Source organism: Trachemys scripta, chromosome 16 (assembly GCF_013100865.1).
Source record: "Trachemys scripta elegans isolate TJP31775 chromosome 16, CAS_Tse_1.0, whole genome shotgun sequence".
Classification (NCBI taxonomy): domain Eukaryota; kingdom Metazoa; phylum Chordata; order Testudines; family Emydidae; genus Trachemys; species Trachemys scripta.
In genome coordinates, this window is record NC_048313.1 from 17392361 (window position 1) to 17416454 (window position 24094).

A 24094-nucleotide genomic window follows, 5' to 3' on the forward strand; every position below is an offset into this window, starting at 1 on the left:
TTGCCCCGGTTCAGCGGGCAGATCGGGCAGGCCTGGGCATCGCAGCGCCGTTGGGGCTGGAACTGTCCCGCCGCCGGCTCCGTGAAGGGGGCTGCAGGCCTGGAGACGGCTGGGGCTGGGGAGGGGGCGCCCCAGGGGCTGCGGTGCCCCCTGCTGGCTAAGGGAGGCGCTGGCTGGCCGTACCTGCCCAGGGTGGATCCCGCCCACGGGGGTGGAGGCGGCCGAGTGGCTGGGGGTGCTGGGCAGGGACTTGCAGGAGGCCAGGAGCTGCTGCTGCTTCTTCAGAGTCACGACCTTCTGGGCGACTGGGAGGGGAAGGAAAGTCCTGTGAGAGACAGGGAGCCACGCGGACCCCCCCGAGGGAGAGCCCCCCCAGCCACGGCCACGTGGACCCCCCCCCGAGGGAGAGCCCCCCCAGCCACGGCCACGTGGACCCCCCGGAGGGAGAGCCCCCCCAGCCACGGCCACGCGGACCCCCCCGAGGGAGAGCCCCCCCAGCCACGGCAACACAGACCCCCCCCCGTGGGAGATCCCGCCCCAGCCACGGTTAGAGGGACCCCTCAGGGGGAAAGCCCACCCTAGCCACGGCCACAGGGACCCCCCTCCCGTGGGAGAGCCTGCCCCAGCCACAGGGACCCCCAGGGAGACAGACCGTCCCAGCCACAGCCACTGGGACTCCCTGGGGGAGAGTCCACCCCAGCCACGGCCATGGGGACCCCTAGGGGGAACAAACCACCCCTGCCACGGCCACAGGGATCCATGGGGGAACAAACCACACCAGCCCCAGCCACGTAGAGCTGCCTGGGGTCCTGGCCCGGCCCCACAGGAGTCAGGCCCAGCCCGTGGCAGACAGGGAGGGAGCAGCTCAGGGCCCCCGGCCGGCGGTTACCTTCACTGAAGACCCGGTCAACGTTGAGGCCGTAGGTGGCGCAGGTCTCGTAGTAGAGGCAGCGTTTCATGTCGCTGCAGAGCGCCCGGGCCTGCGGGTCCTCGATCACCCGGGGGTTGGTGGAGCTGATCTTGTCTGGGGGGTGGGAGAAAGAACGGCCCCGTCTCACTCGGACGGACGGACGGACGGACGGGGTGGACAGGCACCACCTGTCCCTCGGGGGGGTCCCAGCTCCACACCACCGCCCCCCTCTGGCGGCCGGGCGCCACCCCCCGCGAGGGTCCTCGGGGTGGGGACCAAGTCACGAGCCGGGCATTCGACCAGGGAGGGGGAAAGACGCTCCGGCGCGACGGCGTGCAAAGGGTTAACGCCCAATGCACCAGATACAGCTCTCGCCTCTGGATCATGGGGGCCAGTGCTTACTGCGAGGGAATAGCGCCCCCTAGTGACCCCCTGCCCCGCTCCCTGTGTACAGCGCCCCCTGCTGACCCCCCTGGGATTGCCTCAGATATCCACCACCTACATCGTGATGGCCTGCAGCGAGCGCGCACTTTGGGTGTGCCATCTTCCCTGCCCCTGCTCAGGGCCCCAGCCCTGCCCACGCCCCACTCACCCTGCGTGCCCACCAGGGCCACGGCCACCTCCGAGGGGTTGCGGTAGCTGCTCAGGAGGTTGTAGTACTGGGAGACCTCCTGGAAGCTGTCTTCGTTCTCCAGGCTGAACACAAAGACCACGGCATCCACCCAGCTGGCAAACTGTGTGTGTGGGGTGGGAGAGAGCGGGAAGGGGGGTTGGTTCTCTGTGCCGGGGGGAGGGGTCCCCAACACACAACCAGGGAACCCCCCCCGGCCTTGAGGCCAGAGCTGCGGGGGCATCTCCGGAGTGGAGACACCAGGAGCCAGGGATCAGCTGCCGGAGCATCCAGTGTCCTGAGATTCACCACCCCACCCCCGGTTGCGGCTGCTCCCCCTCCTCAGCCCTCCCCCAGCGCTTACCTTGAGGTCCGGGGCACCCCCTTCCTCTCGGATCAGTAACAGGTGACTCTGCCCGTCCAACACCACTTCCTTCTTGAACTGTCCGCCTGGATCCACAGAGAGGGGGAGAGAAGAGGTGCTGAGCAGGGCCCCTGTGCCCAACAGCCCCTGCCTGCCCACGCCGGGCTCAGCCTCGTCCCAGAGCTCGGGGGAGGCGTTTGTTGGGGTCACAAAATCAGCCCGCGAGGTGACGCAAAGCTCAAGTTACTGGCCTCTGCTCAAAAGTCCTAGCAGGGGGCAGCAGGTCGGGAGTGAGGGGCACTGGCAGAGCTGTGGGGGGGAGCCCAGGGCTGGGCTAGCAGGGGCTGCGGGTCGGGAGTGAGGGGCACCGGCAGAGCTGGGGGTGGGGAGCCCAGGGCTGGGCTAGCAGGGTCTGCGGGTCGGGAGTTAGGGGGACCGGCAGAGCTGGGGGGAGCCCAGGGCTGGGCTAGCAGGGGCTGTGGTCGGGAGTGAGGGGCACTGGCAGGACTGTGGGGGGGAGCCCAGGGCTGGGCTACCAGGGGCTGTGGGTCGGGAGTGAGGGGCACTGGCAGAGCTGTGGGGGGGAGCCCAGGGCTGGGCTAGCAGGGACTGTGGGTCGGGAGTGAGGGGCACCGGCAGAGCTGGAGGGAGCCCAGGGCTGGGCTAGCAGGGGCTGCGGGTCGGGAGTGAGGGGCGCCAGTGCCACGCACTCCCCTGCAGGGCCAGGCCTGTGGACTACAGAAGCAAAGAGGACATTGGAGGCCGACGCCTCCTGGGCACAGGGCCCGTGTGCGGACGGGCTGGGGGCTAATGGCTGCGACTGGCCGGTTGCTGGCCCTGGTGACTTAGCCCCTCTGTCTAATCTGGGCCCATTCGGGCTCTGGACAATGGCCGGGGGAAGCTGCCGCCAGCTCTTTGTGCCCAGCCCGTCAGCTGCGCGGGACTCAATCAGGGCCATTGTCTGCAGCTCCCTCGGTGCCAGCAGCTGGCCAGTGCCCCGCACCCACCCCCGGGCAGCAGCTGCCCATTAGGAGAACGGAGGGGTGGGAGATGGCGATCCATAGAGCCAGGCAGGGGGGCCCAGCTAGGACAGAGCCAACGCAGGGTGCTCCCCACAATGCACCCGATGGGGCCGTCCCACGTGGGGCTAGCGGGGGCAAGGGAGGAGGGGAGAGGTCAAGGTGCCCTGCTGGGAAATGCCCAGTTAGGAGAAAATCCAGGTATGGCAAAAATTAGGCTGAGGGGCACATTCAGGACCCAGAACGGGCACGTTCTGGCCACGGAACCGGCACGGTTTAGCCATGGATCCAGCAGGACCTGGTCATGGAATTGGCATGGTTTAGCCATGAAACCGGCAGGATCTCTCCACAGAACCGGCAGGGTCTGGCCACGGAACCGGCAGTATCTGGCTATGGAACCGGCATGGTTTAGCCACGGAACCAGCAGGACCTGGCCACAGAACTGGCACGGTTTAGCCACGGAACCGGCAGGACCTGGGCACGGAACCGGCATGGTTTAGCCACGGAACCGTCAGGACCAGGCCATGGAACTGTTACTGGCATGATTTAGCCACGGATCCGGCAGGACCTGGGCACGGAACCGGCACGGTTTAGCCACGGAACCGGCAGGACCTGGCCATGGAACTGGCAAAGTCCGGCCACGGAACCGGCACATTCTCCGCTCTGCTGGCCTGGATGCCCACACCCGACACATCCCTGCTGGTCTCTGCAGGGCCCAGAAGGAGAGGAGCAGCCCGAGGCAGGGCCAGGCCAGGGTGGGGCCCCAGCCCAGCACATGGCTCCGTGCCCGCCCCGCCCACCCCCCCGGCACTCACTCTCGGCTGGCTCCAGGCCCAGGTAGGAGCCGGTGAGGAAGCGATGGACGAGGGCCGACTTCCCGCTCTTGATGCTCCCCAGGACGCCCTGGGAGGCCAAAGGGCAGAGGTCATGGCAGGTCACGCTCCGTCCTGTGCTAGACAGTGTCCCCCCATCCCACCCCCACCTGGCTCTTCCACTCCAGTCACACCAGTGCCCCCCGCCCCCAGCCTGGCCCCCCCAGGGGTCATTGGCCAAGGGGCAAGGGGACTGGCTCTCCCTTGCGTGAGGCAGGAGGGAAGGAACTCCCTTGTGTCCAGGACCCCAGTGCACCCCCAATCCCTCCCCCATCCCCCATTGGGGGGGCCCCCAGAGTTCTCTGCTGCCCCCTGTGACTGGGCTGGGAGCTCCACGTGTCCTGGAGCAGGCCTGGGGCGGCGTCCGTCTCCACAGCCCCCCCGGGCGCATCCCGCGGCATGAGTCACAGGGCCTCTGAGCTCGGGCGTCTGAACCGATGCCAAGTGTCCGCTGCCAGGCTCGGAGCCATGGGCTAGCAGGGGGCTGCGGGTCAGGATTGAGGGGCACCAGCAGAGCTGTGGGGGGGAGCCCAGGGCAGGGGGCTGTGGGTCAGGATAAAGGGGCATCGCAGAGGTTGGGGGGGTGGAAACCCAGGACTGGGGGCTGCAGGTTGTGATTGAGGGGCACCAGCAGAGCTGTGGGGGGACCCCAGGGCTGCGGTCGGGATTGAGGGGCAGAACGGTGCGGGGGGGGGGGGGACGACCCAGGCCTGGGGGTCGGGTCTCACTGCCATAAACCCCATGTTTCCGTACGTCCCGCCCGCTTGTGGCTGGAGGGGGACCGACGGGGGGGCAACGAGACACCTACCAGTCTGAGCTCCGGGATGGAGCGGCTGAGGGTCCATTCCTGGCTGTTTGCTATGGCCTCTGAGGAGAGAAAGAAAGGGGGCATGAGGCCCACGGAGATGCCCCTGGTGGGCCAGGCAGCTCAGTGCTGGCGCCCGCTCCCCCTGGCGACAGAGCCCCAACCCGAAGGGACGGACCCGGTTCTGAACCACCAGGGAATTTGGGGCTCTGGCCTCTTCACACCAGACTGGTGCGAAGGGGCCTTGAGGCAGGCGTCCGGGCTCCGGATCAGGCCACCTCGGTGTGTACCCGGGTGCTGGGCTGGCCAAGGGGGCCCGGCGCTCTGCTAAGGGAGCAGCTCCCTCCTGCCCCCGGGGGCGAAGTGGAGGCGGGGGGAGGGCGTGGGGCCAGCCTGGGGACGGCAGGGCCTGGAGCCTGGGTCTTTATGCTGGAAGCTGAATGGAGCCAGGGGGCGCCCGGACACGGCGACACAGCACAGAGAGGCTACTTACAGCCAGGCCTGGCCGCTCGGGCAGACACTGGGTTATTGAGCCCTGGATGACAGAGGCACTGATCAGCGGCTGGAGAGCGCCGCGGGAAAGCGACCGGAGCAAAACTCCATCGAGGCATTTACACGGGGGGAGGGGGGGCACGGCTGCGGGATCTGCCACCACGGCACCGCCCCACAGCACCACGCAGACCACCCGGCTCCGGACGCAACAGCATGGACGTAGTTCTGGGCTATACTGTACGTACTGCCCCATATACGCTCCACTGCACACCACGAACACTATAGACCCCAGCCCCATATATACCCCGCTGCCCCGTATAGCCCAGCATGGATCCAGGACCCAGTTTCACTATATATACTAGCCCCATATATACGCCACCCCTTCCCATATAGACCGGCATGGATACCGCGGGTCCACCACACGGTATATACTGGCCCCTGTGGAAGGCGAGGGCAGCATCCACCCGGTGCTGCGTCTGGCTGGATTTCGCTCCCAGTGATGGGGTCTCGCCCGCGAAGCAGAGAGCCAGGGGGGCTGGTTAATGTCCTTTCTCTGCTGGTTTGCCCTGGCCCAGGGTCTGGGCTCTGGGGCAACTCTGGGCCCAGGCTGCCGCCGGCAGGACAGGCCCTGCCATGGGCTTCGTCCAGCTGGGCTCCGCACAGCGGAACTCATTCCTTCTCTCTGGGTTACCATGGAACAGTTGCTAAGCAACAGTGCCCGGTGCGTTGCTGAGCGACCTGGAGAGACAAGGGCCCAGGCTACAGCCCCATTGGCTCTGGAGTCCTGGAGCTGAGGTTGTTTCCTGACAGCCAGGTACCCGCGGGTGCCACCTTCCATGCAGCCACCCTGGCCGCTGGTCCCACGGTGGACGGCTTCCAGCTGGTGCCACCCCACTCCCGCCAGCTGATAGCTCCGTCGCCCCCACCTAGGGGCGTCTCTCTCTCATGCCCTGGCCCCCGACGGGGGATGCTACCCGACCTTCCTAACATCCTGATCAGGCACATCCGTGGCTACCTTGGGTTCCCGTATTGTTCCCAGCACCATCCTATGAGCACCTCATGCTCTTCAACCCCCACCCCCGTGTTATCCCCATTTGAAAGATGGGGAAACTGAGGCACACAGTAGCTAAGTGACTTGTCCGAGGTGGTAAAGCAAAGGGCATCGAATCTGTCTCTCCGAAGTGCCCTCGCCACAGGGCTGGCTGTCTTCTCCAGGAAGGACTTTTTCAAAGGCCCTCAGTGGGAAGAACAGCCCAAGCCCCAGTGAAAGCCAGTTGTGTGCCTAACTCCCTTAGGCACCTCTGACTATCCCAGTGCTGCAGGGACACAGGGACAGATGAGGCGGGGGGCAGGAGACCAGTAAACTGCCCCCCCCTTCAGTCTCAGGCGGGAGACAGTAAAAAGCAGGGGCGAGGGGCCGGGTTAGCCGAAGAATCCAGCGAGGCTGTGTCTGCAATCCACCCTCTTCCTCCCCCGCGGCCGCCTTGACTCAGTGATTGCCCGGCGCTGTGAGTCGCAGCGACAGGCTCGACTCTCTCTGCCCCAGGCTGGCGCCGTCATCTCGGGTTGTTATGTAAGCTCTGCTGTCACTTGGCATGGCCCTCTGGCCTCGGCGATCACAGGACTCCAGCCCATGACAGAGAGGAGCGGACACGACCGGCGTGGGCCCCCTTGCACGCCCCACGCTGGCAAGGAGGAAAAATCTGGATGGTTCGTGGCCTGCCCTGAAGCTGGGAAGTGACTGGAGTTCAGAACAGCTGTGGGGAACCCCTGGGTTCGGAGTATTCGGGAGCCACCAGCCCCGAACGAGGCAGATGCCCCGTCCTCTCGGTCAGGGGCGGGACGGGGGCCCTGGATCCTGGGACACGGCCAGGCCAATCCACAAAGAAATCGTGCTCTTGGGTAGTTCCTGATGCCCCCCACTCAGACCCACGCTGCTCCCTACGGGCACGTCACGCCGGCTCTGCGCCAGCGGCCGTAGCAGCCCCGGAGAGGGCCGGGCGAAACACCCCGTCGCCACGTGCGACAAGTCCCACTACACCCTGCCACCTTGGAGACGCTGCCCCCTGCTGGGGACACAGTCACATGCGAGGGATTGCGGCCTGCGATGAGGACCGGGCCGTGGCAGCGGAAGGGATCGCCCTCAAAGGAGCAGGGAGCTCGGGACCGAGCCTCGGACGCTGCCCCCCGGCCGTGCCCAGATGGCAAACACAACGCCAGGTTTGCAGGTGTGTGGGGGGGAAGGGCGGGGGGAGCCTGGCAGCCCCCCCCCCACCTTGGCACACAGCCCTCGGGTGACAGCATCAAGCAGGCTGGGAGAAGCCACAGTCTAGCATCTGCAGGCACCCACTGGCTTGGTCGCGGTTGGCTGAGCACCTGACGAGCGTCACCCTGACACAACCCGCCCCTCTTTTAGTGTTAACGAAGGAGAATCCCAGCACCAATTAGAGCAGGACCACGGGCCACAGCCCAGTGAAGGTCCTTCGAGGTTTCTGCCGTGCAGCTTTGCTGGGGGCCGAAGGAAACCAGTGCCGGGCAGGCTGCCGGGGGCTGTACGTCACTTTGGGTTGGAAAGCTACAAAATCCTCTTCCTTTTGCACCACTTCAGCCACCGTCCCCTTGCTCCCTTGTCTCAACCGCCCCTCCCCAACCCCCGGGATGAAGGGCCAGAGAGCAGCACCCAACATTTGCCCTAGAGCACAGCTTCCCCTTCAGACAGTTTGCGAGCTCTCCCGATAATCCAGCCGTGGGGGTCACCCCAGGTTATTCAGGTGCTTCAAAAGGACCTGAGCTCTTTTGACAGCCTGGCCCCAGATCAAGTGCTGGAGAACTACGTCACAGCCTGATGGATCCCGCCAGGCAGGAGTTTGCCTGATGCCCTTTGGCTCAGTGTCATGCCACCGCCTGGACCCGCTTCAGCCAGACTGGACCTAATTCTCCTTTGCCCCGGGCCTTGCACCCGGTCGCTGCAAATCTCTGCCCTGTGGATTCGGTCTCCCTTTGCCCTGAAGAATGCTCGAGCGGGGTCCCCCTCTGGAAGCCGGGCGTGCACGTACGGGGCGTGCAAAGTGCCCGTGCAGCACTTCAAAGTTGTGCACAGATGCCTGTGCACCTTTATCCACAACGGTGACCAATGGGGCTGCTGCTTCCCCCCAGCACCCGGCGGGCCTATTGGTGCAACACTCGGCCACTGTATTGCTGGGCAAATCCTGTCTCGGCACCAGTAACAACCCTTCCCGGCTATGACATCACCCCTCCCCCAGCCTGATTGGTGCGGAACCACTCAAGCAGCAAATCAGCTACCAAGATTGGGACAAACTCAGCCGCTGTGATTGGCCCGTCAGGTTCGGCATCTTGCCCCCAGCAGCAGCCGATATCTGCTGCGTGGTGGGAAGAAAAGCCCAGAATGCACCTGGCCAGTGGGCTGGGATTCCTTCCTGACCCTGGGGTGAGAGATCAGCTAGGCCCTGGAACGTGAGATCTGACTACCCCCAGCCCCAGCTGTCAGGGCTGCAAGACAAATCTGATTAGCAGGAAACCAATTAGCGAGCTGGCTTTGAAAGCCTCCCCCCAGCTCCAGGTCCTCATCACAGGGCGAGCTGGCCCTTTAAGGGGAGCGGGGTTTAGTCCCCTTCAAAAGTGAGGGGAGGGGCTCAAGTCAGTCCGTTTAGGGCCATAGGGCCAGCAGGGATCAGGCGCCACCTGGCCCAGGTGTGGCTGAGCCCGCCTCCCCTTAAAGGGCCAGCTCACCCTGTGACAGTCCTAAGGAGGGATTCAGAGCAGTGGTCGCGGGAGTCGAGGTGATTTTGCCGCAGCGACAAGGCTGAGAGCAAAGCAGGGCTCTTGCTCTCCGGAGGATGCTAAAGCCTGAGATACGGCCATGGAATTTAGGCACCTAACTCCCATTGAAACCAATAGGAGTTGGGCGCTTACCTACCACTGAGGATCTAGGCCTTCATCTCTATTGCTCTGGTATAGCCGGGAGGGAAGGAAATGTCTCTAGCTGCCTCAGAGACCCGGACGGCCAACAGGAGAGGAGCTGCTGGTTTCCACCCCCCGGCCGAGGGTAGGTCCTGTCAATTAAACAGCCAAACGAGGCCATAAACAACGCGGGCTCAGCGAGCCTTGAAATGCAGCTCCCCGGCTACACAAGTGCCGGCTGGCGAGGGATGGGTGCGGAGGGTTAGAGCTGTCTTAGCCGCTCGCAATCTACCCCTCTTGGGACGGAGAGCAGGGGACTGGCACGAGGGCACGGAACCACCAGCCACGGGCAGGGCTGGGGAGACGCCGCCGTGGCTGGCTGTGGCTGGAGGATGATCCGTGCCAACGGTACCGGCTTGGGCTCTCTCCTTCTGTCGGGCCCGCCTGCCGTCTCTTAGGGGAAGGGACCGCACTGCACCCCGGGTAACAGGGCCCCAATCCCTGACTGGGTCTCCTGGCACGACCACAATACAGAGAGAGCTTTGGCTCTCCATGGTGGCCAGGCTGGCATCAAGTTGAGACCAGAAGAAACCAGGGTGAACATCCAGAGGCTCTTCCCCTGGGATTCCTACATCCAGCCCATATCCGGTGGGTGAGCTAGAACATGTTCCGACCCAGGCTGAGACGCTCCAAAAGCAGGTCGGGCACCTGCTGACACCCCTTGGCTCCAACAGCCAGAGATTTCCAAAATCCCAGCCCTACCTAGCCCCTCCCAGAGCCCACGTTCCAGCAGACGCACGGTGCTGAGACGGACGAAACAAGGAAATGAGCCCGGCAGCCCCTGACCGGTTATGCGTCACCCCCCTGTGCCCCCACGGGCAGGCAGCTAGCACCCCGTTACACCCCTGCGCTGGGCGGAGGAGGGGGCACCGCCACGCAATGGGCGTGCGGCTCCACGGGCGATGGAAGCCGACAGCTCCCTCGGTGCCGACGGCCACAGCGCCCAGACAAAACACATTTTTAATCCCTTCCCGCCGGGCGCTCCGTCTGTCTAGGCCTCCCGCAGGTGGCTTCTCCCAGGCTACGGCGTTTGAAATGCCAGTCAGCGGAGATCAAAGGCAAGCCTGGCTGGTACAAAACCGGCGCTCCACGGGGACGACGCCCCTGATTAACACCCCCGCTGTGCGGAGGGGGAGCAGACGCAGGGCATCAAAGGGACTGGCGCTCGGATGCCTGGGCGTTTGTGTCTATACACTGGATCTGCCGGGCAGGGATGGCCAGGTCCCTGTAGCCGCATGCTGTGTGCTCACTGGGACGTGGCATGAACCCCCTGGCTCCCTGCCTTCCAACCAGGCCATTGTCCCCCTCTGCCAGCAGGTAGGTTGCGCTGCAGGAAGACTTCCGAGGCCTGGCACTGCTCTGCCACCTTGTTCATCCAGCCAGTTCACCCGCCTCATGCTTCTGGTTACCTCTCGTTCCCCTGTCTCAGGAGCAGTTCCCGGGGCCGGGCGGACGGCTACTGACACGACCCGTCTTGGCTGGAGGGGGCACTGTATGTCTTATGAACCCGTCACTGCAGGGAGCCAAGGGGCAGCGAGGTCTAGTGGGTAGGGGCTCTCCCCAGGGACTAAGGAGACCTGGGTTCTGTTCCCAGCCCTGCCGCTGCCCTTGGGCAAGTCACAACGCCGCTCCGTGCCTCAGTTTACCTGCCTGTACTATGGGGATAATGCTATTTAGCTCTTTTGTAAAGTGCTCTGAGAGCGATGGATGAAAAGTGCTGTATCCTCCCCCCCCCAAAAAAATCCTCTCTATGCCTCAGTTTCCCCTCCCACTCTTAGCCATCTAAGCCATGAGCTCTTGGGGGCAGGGAATGTCTCTCACTCTGTATTTGTACAGCACCTAGCACAATGCTCGCCCCCACCCCTACCCCGACACTAGCTGTTACCGTAACACATCTAAATAACACTAGAGGAGCACTCCCACGTTCAGGCGTTTTCACCAAAAAGCCCAGCTGAGCTGCCCCGACTTTTCCTGCGTTTGCTCGTCACGGGCGGGGAGGGTGGCCTTCTTTAGCCCTAAACCACACCTTGGATCCTTCCAGCCCAGGTGCTCCCCGTTTATCACCGTGGTGCTGGGACGCGCTTAGAAGCCGCCCTTGGGTGAGTCACCTTAGATCCAAAGCCAATCACAGGCCTCATTAAAGCCGACAGGCGGCCAAGCGCTCTCCTTGAGGGTCGTGAGAAGGAGCCGTTATGGCCAAGGCTGTAGCCACATGGCAGGTCACAGCAGAGCCGTGTGGACTGAAGGGTCTCCGTGGGGCAAGGGAGATACAGCAGCCTGTGAGCGCTGGAGGCAAAGGAAGCCAGGAGCAGGAGTTGTGAGCGGGTCGCAGAGGAACGGCGCTCCTTGGGCACAGAGCCTGCCGGAGGGCAGACCTGGGGATTTCTGAGCAAGGAAACGGATTGCTGTTGTTTTTCTCGCTGCGTTCAGGGATAGGGGACTCTGTCCTGACTCGGAGCATCGGCCAGGCCTGGCAATCGACTGCACTGCTCAGGCCAAAGGGCTAATGCTGCTAGTCCCACTTTGCAGGTGAGCCCAATTGCCTCATCCCAGGTCTCACAAGGGGTGTGGGGGGACAGAGCCCCCAACTCCCAGTCCGCTGCTCTAGCCTCTAGCCTGCATTGCCTCTACAGCCCCTTGAAGCCCGCCCCACGGAGGCTGCTGCGCTGGAGAATGGACTGCGGAAAGCCACCAACAATAACCCCCATGGTCAGGAATTCAGGGACCGCGCAGCACAGGATGGCCAGAGGGCTGATGGGAAGGTGTTTAATAAACACCACGAGTTCTCTGTCATTACTAATTAGTTGCTCCGATCACGGCTCAGGGACCAGCCTCCCTGCAGACGGGGCTGGAGAGGGAAGAGTCCCGTTAGCTCAGTGAGGCCGGGACTCGGCCCCACACCTGAGCCGAGTTTGGAGGGTGCTCAGCTCGCCCCCCCCCCGCTCCCCACCAGCTGGGGGCGTCGGAGCCACGCCAGGGATGAGAGGAGCCGGCTGTGCCAGGCACCCGCTGGAGAGAGCGCGTGATGGGGGCTGGCGCAGCCCTGGCCCGGGGGTGGCATGCAGCAGGATCACTAGCTCTGCAGCACCTCCATGCCCAGACAGAGCACGCGCTGCTGGCAATGCCCGGGGGGGGGGGCTGGCACTGGGGTATGGCAGGGACAGGCCTTATAGAAAACCCTCCAACGTGGGCAGCCCGGGCACCAATGGCGTGGCTGGCTGCAGGGGGCAGCCCGTTCTAACCCTCCCCCACGCCTTGGGCCAGAGCTCTTGGGTTTTGGGCAGCGAAACGTCACAACCTCCGTCCTAACACAACAGTAAGTTCCATTCCCGGCCCTGCCACGCCCCTGCTGGGTGACCTGGGGCCAGGCGCTTCCCTGTCGCAGTTTCTCGTCTGTTCAGACTGTGAGCTCTTCAGGGCTCGGATTGTCACGAGAGGGGCCCTGCTCTCGGGTGGGACCTTCGGGTGCTACCATCATACGCGCTGTAAATGCAAGGCCGGGGTGCAGCACGCAGCCGGGCTCTGATCCCCGGGCCCAGAGAGATCAGCACTTCGGAGCCTCGCGGATTTCAGTGGCCCGGCTTGTAGGCTAAGGCCCTGCTCTATAGGGGCAAATGGGGTAAAAGTCTGGCTCCCCAGTCCCCAATTTCTCAATGGGATTGTGGGGCGAGGTTTCACCATCCAGCTCAGGGGTGTGTGTAGGGGGATGTTTGTGAACAGGCCCCAGAAGCTGCCTGTCTCTGGGCGGAGAAAGCGCTTCAGAGACCCAAAGCCAGGTGATGCTGGCTCATTTCAGAGCTGAGAAATAACGACCGGCTTCCCAAGCCAAATCACCCGCCGGGCGGCTCACGAAGACGCCGGGATCTGCCGAGCGGAGAGCCCACGAACGCGCCCGATTGCCGACTGAGGTCGGAGGCGGTTCCCAGCACTGGCTCCCGGCCCCGGGCGTAAGGAACTCGTTGAAAAAGGAGACACCCCGTAAACGGGTGCTTGGGCCCTAGGAACGCTGTCGAGAAAGGCAACTGGAAAAACAGCCTGGTCTGGTAAATACAGCACCGGGCAAGGACTCAGGACTCCTGGGTTCTGCAAGTCCCAGTTTGCCCTTCCTGGGTGACCTGGGGCAAGTCCCTTCCTGGCTCCGTGCCTCAGTTTCCCCTCCCACCCTTCATCTATTTAGACTGTGAGCTCTGCAGGGGAGGGGCTGCCTCTCACCCTATGTCTGTGCAGCCCTGATCAATGGGGCCCCTAATCTTGGTTTGGGGCCTCTAAGGGCTACCATAATGCACCAGATAGCAGCACAGGACCTGGGCCTTTGCAGAAAGGTCTCAGGAGAGGGAAGGCTGAGAGCAGGGCTGGCTTAGGCAGGTAACTTGCAAGCTTCCCACCCACAGCTCTGCCAAGGGGCATCACTCCCGGGCTCCCCACAGCCCCAGCTCTACCAGTGCCCCTCAATCCCGACCCGCAGCCCCCCGCTAGCCCACCTTGTGCCTCAGTTTCCCTTCCCACACCTTGTCTATTCAGACCGGGAGCACTTTAGGGCTGGGACTGTCTCTCACAGCAGGGGGCACGTGCGTTATCCGAGCCCACGGCGAGGCCCCAGGTCGGGCGGGGCGTGGGCGGGAACGACGGCGCCTGTACTCAAGGCTGGCGTCGCTAATTACAGCCTCGTTACCAGAGTGAGTGTGAACCTGGCCAAGGAAGCAACACCCTCCCCAAGGGGCACAAATCTACTCCCTTCCCTCGCCCCCTGAGTTTATCTGATGGGCACCAGCACCAAGGTTCCCATCACGGGGGACCCTGACAACTCAAGCCAGGCTGGCACCATGGACGCCCTTTGCAGGGGCTGAGGCTGATTCCTGGCTAGTGGCAAGACGGCGGGCATGGCAGACCAGGGGGGCCCCTGGCACAGGGCAAAACAGATCGAAACTCCTGCCCTGCTTTCGTGGCCTCTCTGGGGCCGCGCATGGCTGCAGATGAGCTGTGGTGCAGGGTGCTTTGCCCGCTCCTTTCCCTCGTCCGGCCACACCTCCATGTTGCCTCCTGCCGCCCGGGCTTGCCCAGGAGGGGGTTCCGTGTGCCCGCAGGCCTGGTAATGACTCAGACCCACTGGCCCCCAAAATCTCCCGGCCCCTAGACTCAGCTCAGCTGGGGGCGGAGCACGGTGCCCGGGGACGGAGCTGCCACCTGACACGGCCCGGCAGCAGGGAAGCGAGCGCTCCTCCCTCCAACAAAGGGGAACCGGGGCGCAGGGTGGCAGCCCAGCCCCCGCCATCCCTGCCCAGGGCGTGCCCGGCTCTGTTGCCAGCGGCTCCGGGGGATCCCCTCGGGGGTGGGGGTGAGGTTCAGGGGCTGAACAACAGGGAGCAGGATTCCACGCTGCCCCACAGCGAGCTTAGGTGGGGTGAGGTTGTGGGCATGCCGCCTGCTTGTTCTTTCGGCCCTTCACCGTGGCATCTGGGCTGCCGCCCCCCACCCCCTGTTCCCATCACGTGGCTGGGTCTTTGGAGCCCTAAGGAAAGCCATCATCCTCCAGCGAGGGGAGTGAATGGTGCCCCCACCCCCGCGTCCTTGAGTCCTCACTGACTCACCCCCAGATCACGGCTCCCCCTCCACTCTCCACACCCTTCCTGCTCCGCCTCCCCACTCCCCGCACTGGGTCACCAGCGGGGTGCCGACTGGCCCGGTGCCCGGGCGCAGCGGGTAGGACAGCAGCACCCCCTAGCCAGGCGTGGAGCCTTTCACAAGCCATTATACTTTCTGACGGGGGGAAAGAAACCAACTGGCATCACGTTAAATTAGACTCAAACCCCAAACTGTGAAGGCACAAATCGAAGCGGAGCCCGAGGACGCCCACGACAGCTCTGGGAACAGGAGCAGGCGTCCCTGCCACTGGGGGGTCTGGCCTGCTGCTCACGACGAGCAAAACAGCCACAAAGGGGTGGGAGGGGAAACTGAGGCACGAGGGGGGTTGGGAAGGACGTGCCCAGGACAGCATCAGAGCCGGGACCAGAACCCAGGCCTTGGTGTTATTTCACTGCAAAGGCTGGGGCAGTTCTAAGTCTTCCCCTTCCCCTCCCTGGGCTCCCCCATCCCGCTGCCTGTCCCCGCGGCCCCAGAACGCACGGCCGGGGGAGATCAAGGTTAATCGCGGGTCATTTCACTGCCTGGCAACGTTACTCCCCTAGCAGAGTTCCCACCCCTAGGCCGGCCGACCCCACCCGCCCCACTCAGCTGCTGCCCACGCCCGCCCCTCAACTGCCCCCCGCCCCAAGGCTGCTCCAGCCCTGCTGGGCATCATGGACAGATACTGGGGGTAGCCAGCGAGAGGGGAAACTGAATTTCAGGCAAAGCTTCCTAGCAGCAAACCATCTCCGGCTGGGAGGTAAAGGCCAGGGAAGGGGCAGTGACCCAAACCAGGCCAAACCCCCGGGAACGCCCTGTAGGGGCAATCAGGGGAGGGTCCCAGGCGATGGAGTGAATGGGAACTACAGGGACTTTCCAGACCTGACTTTACCCCGGCTGGGGTAAACCGACATCACACCATTGAGGTCAATAGGCCAGATCCCACCCCCTGCAAATTGGGGTGTGCCGGCCCCAGGCTCCCCCTGAAAATTGGGGTGTGCCATCCCCCGGGTACACCCCGCAATCAGGGCATGTCGCACCCTGTATCCCCCCTTGCAAAAAGGTGGATTCCTCCTGCAATAGTGGTGTGCCACCCTGGGCTCTCCCCTGCCATCGGGGAACGCTGCCCCCGGTTCCCCCTGCAATTGAGGTGCGCCACCCCCCCTGGTCCCCCACAAACGGTGCCCAGTTTTGTCTGGTTCCAGCTTTCAGGCCAAGAGCTTGGCTCAGCTCCCGTTAGCTGCCATGCCAGCCTCTTCAAGAGCCTGCGACTCCCATGGAAAATGCCCCCGGGCACGTCGCACGTTACATAAGCGGCTCAGCGGCGGGTTCCCTGGCTTCAGCTGGTGCCCGGGCAAGGCAGCTGTCAGAGATGCTGGATTGAGGCAGGCCACGGCTCTTCGGGCTCCCATCAAAGCTTCCCCAAAGAGCCTGGTCTCTGGTCTGACAACTCGGCTACGGGTCCCAGCTAAGGGCCAGGAGGGGGTCCCCACATCTGAGGGGGCTACAGCCACCCACAGCTCCTGTTGCTGCAAACAGTCTGAGCCCGGGACACAGGACAGAACTCAGCTGTCTTCGACACTCCAGAGCGGTGGACACCGCCCCAGGGGGCAGGGAGAAATCGCCAAGGGGTTGAATTAAATTCCACGGCTTGGGGGGGGGGGGGAAATTTCACTCCGGGAAAGCAAAACCATTCAGAAATTCCCTCTGCAAGACAATCCCAAAACACCAACCCCCCCAAAAAACCTGTGTTTTGGGCCGAGCAAAACGTTCCACTTGAATCAAAATGTTTCATTTCAACATCATCAAGGACAAACTTCCTGCTCAAATGTTTACAGCGCCAAGGAAATCTCTCCACAACACACAACCATTTGGAAGGGAAAATTCCAACCCGCCCGTCCGAAAAACGTCGAAACAAAATGTTCCGAGCTCGTCAAACTGCTGGTTTGCCCTTTCCTCCCCCGCCAACGAAATCGACACGTTTCCGTGCAACGTTTCCCCACCGGCCGTTCTGCTCGGAAGCCGTCACGAGCCAAACTCAGGTGGGCGGGAACGCATCCCTTTCGAAGAGGGAGGGTAAATAACCGTTGGAACAATTCACCAAGGGGCGCTCCTGGTGGATTTGCCGTCAGGGGCCATTTTTTAAACCAATGCGCGATGTCTTTGCAAATTTGCAAATACGCTTTTTATAAAGCTGTTTTATGGTGGGGGGGTGTTCAGTGTTTCGGGCAGACTGTCCAAGGGACAGGGAGTCAGGATGCCTGGGTTCTGTCCCCAGCTCTGGGAGGGGAGTGGGGCCTAGTGGTCAGAGATCCAGGGGTAGCGGAGCTGTATCATCGGCGGACAGGAACCAAGTATAATATTGGCTTTAGGAATTCTTCTAGGGATGGGCCGTGGCCTGTGGCTTCCAGGAGGCCTTGGAATCTGGGACTCCACAAGGGCATTTTCTGCTGGAAAGACGTTTCATTGGAAAATTCCCAACCCACCTCCCGGATCGCGGCCGCCTCTCCACGGTGTCACCTTGGGAGGAAGAAGAAACTATCGCGGCTTCTGCCCATTTCAGCTTTTGGTATTTCCCTGGTCCCTTGGGATGCTCTGCAGGGAGCAGTCCGGCTGCCCCCAGCTAGGATTCGAACCCTGGTCTGAGGCACACGAGGGGCTCAGCAAATTGCGAGATGGCTCCACTGGCCCCGTGCCCACCTCCCACTTCTGCTAATCGCCCAGCGGATGCGGCGAAGGAGGGGGCCATGTTGGGGGATCCAGGGAAACGGGGAACAAAGGGAGTGAGAAGGTGCTGAACCCCGGTACAGCCAGGGGGGCGTGTGCGGAAAAACCAGCGTTACACCAGCATCCCACTGTACGGCTCCTAGCCCCGGCTCGGAGCACATTTGCTCAGAGCCTGGCTGCCAGCCAAGACAGCTTTGCAACTACCTAGCGTGGTGCCTGCTGCTGCCTTCGGGGACACCCTCCCACACACACCCCGATCCACGGAATATGCTCTCCAGCCGGGCTAGATCAGGCCCACGTCCAGGCCTGGCTCACCTCCCAGCCTGCCCGATGGCACGGAGGAGGCAGGATGCATCAGCCTTGACATGGCACTTGGCATTTGGCTGAGAACCACAGCCCCTCCAGTCCTCAGAGGGGAGGGCATCCTCTGCTCTGGGCAGCCCACTGCCAGGTGTCCAATCCTTTGGGAACGGCTTTGCAATTCCAGAAGAGGAACATGTCTTCCTGGCAGCTCCCCAGAGCAGGGATCTGGCCCCAGCTGAGCCGGGCTGATTCAGTCATTGCAGCCGGAGGGAAAAATGGAGATGTCCGGGGCCCGCTCCTGCCAGCGTCTGTTCGTGCAACTCCTTCTCCCGGGCACCAGCAGCTCGGTCATTTCCTATCCGAGCTCCCTTCTGTTACACACCAGAGACTGGGGATCAGTTCTAGATCTCTCTCTAAGGCATGGAGTTCTCCCACCTTTCAGGATCTCAGCCAGAAAGACTCAGGGCTTGTCTACCAGGAGCAACTGGTGACTCTAGCTCTGCCGGCCGAACCCTCGAAAGTGGCTTGAATCTGGAGTAAGTGCTCCACTTCAGAAGCTCATAATAATTGCAAAGCATTCTATTCGGTTCGTATGCCAGGCCCATCACTCTGGCCTCTGAGTCTGACAAGGGGCCTCCTTTATCGCACCAGCACCACAGACACAGGGAATATTTTAATCCAATTACATTTCTGCTTAGCATCCTGCCCCCCCCTTTCTATATCCCAACTCGCTGTACTGGAAAACAGGCTTTTCCCTTCCCCTTCCACTCCGCGGTTCTTCCCAGCCAGGCCCCTCTCTCTACCCCACCAATAAAGGCTCTTGAAATATTTGAAAAATAAAATTTGCAAATACACTTTTTATAAAGCTGCTTTATGGGTTTTTTTTTTCAGTGTTTCAGGCAGGCTGTCCAAGGGACTGGGAGTCAGGACACCTGGGTTCTGTCCCTAGCTCTGGGAGGGGAGTGGGGCCTAGTGGTCAGAGATTCAGGGGTGGGGAGCGGCATCATCAGAGGAAAGGAACTAAGCACAACACTAGCTCTGGATCAATGCTGCCCCGCGCTGGAATTGCACGAGGGGATTTTCCTTTACGGCTGCAGAGTTGGGTTGTGAAATTAAAGTCTGGCAAGGAGGCCCACACGGACACGCCGCATCCCCGAGCCGCTGGAGCTACCTGCAGCGAGCTGGGTTGTTGCCTGGAGGATGTGTGTGTGTGTGTGTGTGTGTGTGTGTATGTATTAACCCTTTTGCACATCCATAACAAGGGAATGGTTGTGTGTTGTGTGTGTATATGAACCCTTTGCACCTCCACAACAGAGGAAGGTTTTGTGTGTGTATATGTTGTGTGTGTATTAACCCTTTGCACCTCCACAACAAGGGAATGGTTTTGTGTGTGTGTATTAACCGTTTGTGCCTCCACAATAAGGGAATGTGTATGTATTAACCCTTTGCACCTCCACAACAAGGGAATGGTTGTGTGTGTGTGTGTGTGTGTGTATATTAACCCTTTGCACCTCCACAACAAGGGAATGGTTGTGTGTGTGTGTGTGTGTGTATTAACCCTTTGTACCTGCACAACAGAGGAAGGTTTTGCGTGTGTGTGTGTATTAACCCTTTGCGCCTCCATGACAGGGGAAGGTTGTGTGTGTGTGTGTGTGTGTGCGTATTAACCCTTTGCACCTGCACAACAGAGGAAGGTTTTGCGTGTGTGTGTGTGTGTGTGTGTGTGTGTGCGTATTAACCCTTTGCACCTGCACAACAGAGGAAGGTTTTGCGTGTGTGTGTGTGTGTGTGTGTGTATTAACCCTTTGCGCCCCCACGACAGAGAAACGGTTGCGTGTTGATTAACCCTTTGTGCTACCCCAACGCCCTGCGGCTCTGTAGCATTCTAACCCCGAGGCAGCAGGCGTGGCCTTGGGCTCGCTCGGCAGAGCAACGGGGCGGCCCGTCATTCCCGGTTGCTAAAACGCACCCACCCATCAGCTTCTAGGGCCAATTCATCCTTCATGTTGCAAAAGGATCGTTACAAGCGCAGCCCTGTCTCGCCACTGGGAAGTCCTTTTCCTGCCCTCCGGCCCCGGCCATATCCCAGAGCACCCGCTCCCGTGTAATACAGGCCGGGCTAGGAACCAGCTTGGCTCCCGTCACAGTTGTTCAGAGGGTCAATCCAGGCTGCCCCTTGCAATTCCCACCTTGCTCCTGGGAGCCGATTCTGCGTCCCTTTCCCACGGGAGACGCCCAGCAGGGGGAACCGATGCTCGGTACCCACCTCCCTGCCGACGGAGCGTTTCCTAGGTGATCCCTCGTCATTTCACCGTGGAAACTTTCAGTGCCAAACACGGACGGGGGCGGGAAGGAGGGGGATGGAGGATGAGGGGAGAACGCTCCTGGCTTTGAGAAGCATCTCCAAGTAATCAAAGCTGCAAAATCATAAGAACGGCCAGACTGGACCAGACCAAAGGTCCATCAAGCCCAGTATCCGGACCTCTGACAATGGCCAATGCCAGGTGCCCCAGCAGGAATGAACAGAACAGGGAATCATCAAGTGATCCATCCCCACTCGCCCATTCCCAGCTTCTGACAAACAGAGGCTAGGGACACCATCCCTGCCCATCCTGGCTAATAGCCATTGATGGACCTATCCTCCATGAATCTAGCTAACTCCCTTTTGAACCCGTGATAGTCTTGGCCTTCACAACACCCTCTGGCAAGGAGTTCCACAGGTTGACTGTGCGTTGCGTGAAAAAATACTTTCTTGTGTTTGTTTTAAACCGGCTACCTATTCATTTCATTGGGTGGCCCCTTGTTCTTGTGTTATGAGAAGGAGTAAATAACACTTCCTTATTTGCTTTCTCCACACCAGTCATGATTTTATAGACCTCTATCATATCCCCCCTGAGTCGTTTCTTTTCCAAGCTGAAAAGTCCCAGTCTTATTAATCTCTTCTCATACGGAAGCTGTTCCATACCCCTCAATCCTAGCACCAGAGCAATGCAACCAGGGGACAACACAACCACAGGCTAAAACCCTCGGGGGGGGGGAGGAGTGTCACATATTCGCCAAAGAGCAGTAGGTCCCACTGTCTGGGATGGTTCCATTAATCAAGGATTAATAAATGCTGAGCAGACGTTTCAATAAATGGCTAATCCATTGTTGGAGAGTCCACTGGGTCAAAGCCTCACCGAGAATCCGCCCCTAACCCGCGCTGCTCACGCTAACCACGTAGGGACCGGTTCTTTGCCATGTGTTTGTGCAGCACCCTGCACAGCGGGGCCCTGGTCTCGCCGCTGCAAGACTCGCCTCCCATTGGCCTTTATTAACCCTTTAGCAGCGGTGTCTTGAGACCAAACGCCCCCCTGCGCGGCAGTTTCTGAGTTCACGTCCCCGCTCGGTGACCCCGAGACACCTAATGCAGCGCCTCTTGGATTTCCACGGTCTCAGAAACCCGCCTGCATGGTACTGGTCAAAGTGTCCTCCGCTTCTAGGCAGATTCCCCCGGAGGACCAGGCTTTCTAACCTTAACCAGAAACCCCCATCTCCATGACCGACATACACACGCAGTGGAGGCTCTGGGCTCCGTCACACCCCAGAGCGGAGCTGCTGGGGGATCCGTGCCCAAGCTCACACTTGGGACTGGACCCGTGAAGTCCCATAACGCAGATTTTCCAGTAGCCCCCGCCCATGCCTAAGGGATGGGGCAGGGACGGGTCTGCGTCATTCTCGGGGGAGCTGTGGTTTGACTTTGCCCATCGAGAGCCTCTTTCGCCAGGGGCCTCCGAGCGCTGATCCCTCATCAGTGGCACTTCCCCAAGTGGGGACTGTCACCCCCATTTTACCAAAAGGGAAACTGAGGAACCATGGAGGGATGTGCCTCACCCGCGCTCATCTCTGGCTTTCCAGCCCCACCTGCTCTAACCACTGGACACACACCCCGCTCCACTCCCAGAGCTAGGAATAGAACCCAGGTGTCCTGGCTTCCAACCCCCGCCCCCATCACTGCAGAAATAATCCAACCCCCGCAATCCATTCCCCCCTCCTTGGCTTTTAAGGGATCCCCCCCCAAAACTCCTCACCCTAGCCCCCTCCCCAGGCCTGCCGCCGCACTTACTGGGTGAGGACCCCTTGGCTCGCTCAGGGCTCAGCAGCTCCCGGTTGCCCAGGCCCCACCCGGGCCCGGGGTGGGTGGGGGTGGAGGCCGGGCTCTTCGTGAAGATGCCGCTGATGAATTTGAGCATCTTGCGGTCCCGGGTGGAGGCCCGGCCGCCCTCGCGGCCCCGCTTCAGCCCCACGCCGGCCTCCGAGGGGCAGAAGGCCGAGGCCGCCGGGCCCTCGGCGTCCAGGAGCAGGTCGCTGTTGTCCAGGGTCTTGCTCTTGCCTTTGCGCGGCGACAGTTTCGCCCTGGCGGTGGCCCGGGGGGCCGCCTCCCCGCCGCCTTTGGGGCCCCCTTTCATGCGGCCCTTCGCCTCGCTCTCCGGCCACGACAGCCGGTTGCCTGGGCCCCCCTTGTGGGCGCCTTTGCCCGCCTTGGGCTCGGAGCCCATCTTGACGCCGCTGGTGGTCACCGTTTTGAAAGGCTTGTTGCTGGCTAGCCGGAGGCGCCGGCTCCCGGCCGCTGGGTGAGGCGAGGAGGCGCCAGGGCCCAGAGGGGAGGAGAACGAGGAGCCCCCGGCTCGGCCGGCACCGCCGCCCTCCGGTACTCCGGGCTCCCGCACGTCGGGGCAGCCCCAGCTGGCATGGCTTAGCAGCAGCCTCCGGCCTGGAGCCGCCGCACTGGAGGAGCAGCTGGTGGTGAGGGGCGGCAAACCTTCCCTGGGGGTCTGGCTCCGCTCGCCTGGCACCTCCAGGGTCTCATTCGCCCCCGGAGCCGCTGGGGCCACAATGGCTTCTGGCTTTGGGGGCACAAGTGGGGCAGCTGGGAGCAGTGCGGCGTCCGGCTTGGGGGGCAGAGCTGGGAGCAGTGCGGCGTCTGGCTTGGGGGGCACAGCCGGATGCAGGGCACTGTCCGGCTTGGGGGGCACAGCTGGGTGCAGTGCGGCATCCAGCTTAGGGGGCACCGCTGGGTGCAGTGCAGTGTCCGGCTTAGGGGGCACCGCTGGGTGCAGTGCAGTGTCTGGCTTAGGGGGAACTGCTGGGTGCAGTGCAGTGTCCGGCTTGGGGGGCACAGCTGGATGCAGTGCAGTGTCCGGTTTAGGGGGCACAGCTGGATGCAGTGCAATGCCTGGCTTGGGGGGCACAGCTGGATGCAGTGCAGTGTCTGGCTTGGGGGGCACAGCTGGATGCAGTGCAGTGTCCGGCTTGGGGGGCACAGCTGGGGCTGCCGGGTGCAGAGCAGTGCCCGGCTTGGGGGGTACCGCCGGCGGCGTCAGGGTCAGAGGAGCGTCCGCTTTGGGATCCGGAGCTCTGGGGTCTTCAGCCGGGGCCCCCGGGCTGGGGGTGCTGGCACTGGGCGAGGGCAGCCCCGGGCCGGCCCAGAGGGCGAGCAGCCGGCCGGCGCTCTCCGGGGACGGGGAGGGCGAGGGCACCGGGGTCCGGGGGCTGCTGGGCGACAGCTGCAGGAAATAGTCCCCCGGGCCGGAGCTGCTGGTGCTGATCCATAACGCATCCTGCCGGTGGAAGCTCCGCTCCTGGCGCTTGCTCTTGGCGCTTTCCTCCGCCCGGGACCCCTCGCCCTCCCGGCGCGCCCTCACCCCGGAGAGGCCGGGGGTGGCCGGGCTGGAGCCGGGCTGGGGGGCTCCATCTTCCGCCCCCGCCTTGGCCTGCTCCTCCGGCGGCTGCACGGACTCGAGCTTGACCAGGGTCAGGGAGATCAGGTAGGTGGTTCTCCGCTGCAGACTGGCCCCTCTGCTCATGAGTGCCCGGGGGAGCGGACCGCGCCGGCCGCAGCGCCCCGCATCTGCGCCCGGCGCGCCTCCCCTTCGCGCCCACCGGGCCGGCTGCGGCGAGAGCCCCTAGCGGGGCGTCGATTCCCCGGCCCGGCCGCTCCGCGCAGCTCGGGCAGCTGGGAGGCGGCGAGCGCAGGAAAGGCGCGCAAGTCCGGGCATCCCCCTCCGGCCGCCGCCACTGGAGGCCCGGCCCGGCTCGCCGCGCAGCGCAGAGCGCAGGGCGCAGGGCTCAGAGCAGCCCCCGCTGAGCGGCGCCCAGGCAGCCTCGGAGCGGCCGACCCCGCGGGGGGCTCCTGGCTCTGGCACAGCTCCGGGCCCCGTGGCGCACGGCCTCCCCCATGCGTCCTCTTCCTCCGGCAGGTGCCACCCGTCAGGAACCGGCCATGCCGGCGGCCAGGCTCCGAAGCCGGGACACCTCCCGCCGCAGCCCGTGGGGCTCGCTTTAGCGGGGCCAATTCCGCGCCCCCAGCGGCTTGGAGCAGGCGGCGGGCGCCGCGGGGTGTCCGCAGG

General features: G+C 62.8%; 1 protein-coding gene across 1 annotated transcript in view; it reads right to left on the reverse strand.

Moving 5' to 3' along the window:
• Nucleotides 1-23707, reverse strand: part of AGAP2 (ArfGAP with GTPase domain, ankyrin repeat and PH domain 2) — a 33579-nt gene extending 9872 nt beyond the window's left edge. The window contains 7 exon segments of the mRNA XM_034793015.1: nt 184-305; nt 890-1024; nt 1503-1644; nt 1885-1970; nt 3719-3806; nt 4584-4642; nt 21811-23707. Of these exon segments, the coding sequence (XP_034648906.1) occupies nt 184-305; nt 890-1024; nt 1503-1644; nt 1885-1970; nt 3719-3806; nt 4584-4642; nt 21811-23551 (2373 nt within the window). The 5' untranslated portion in view covers nt 23552-23707.
• Between the last annotated feature and the right edge of the window lie 387 nt (nt 23708-24094).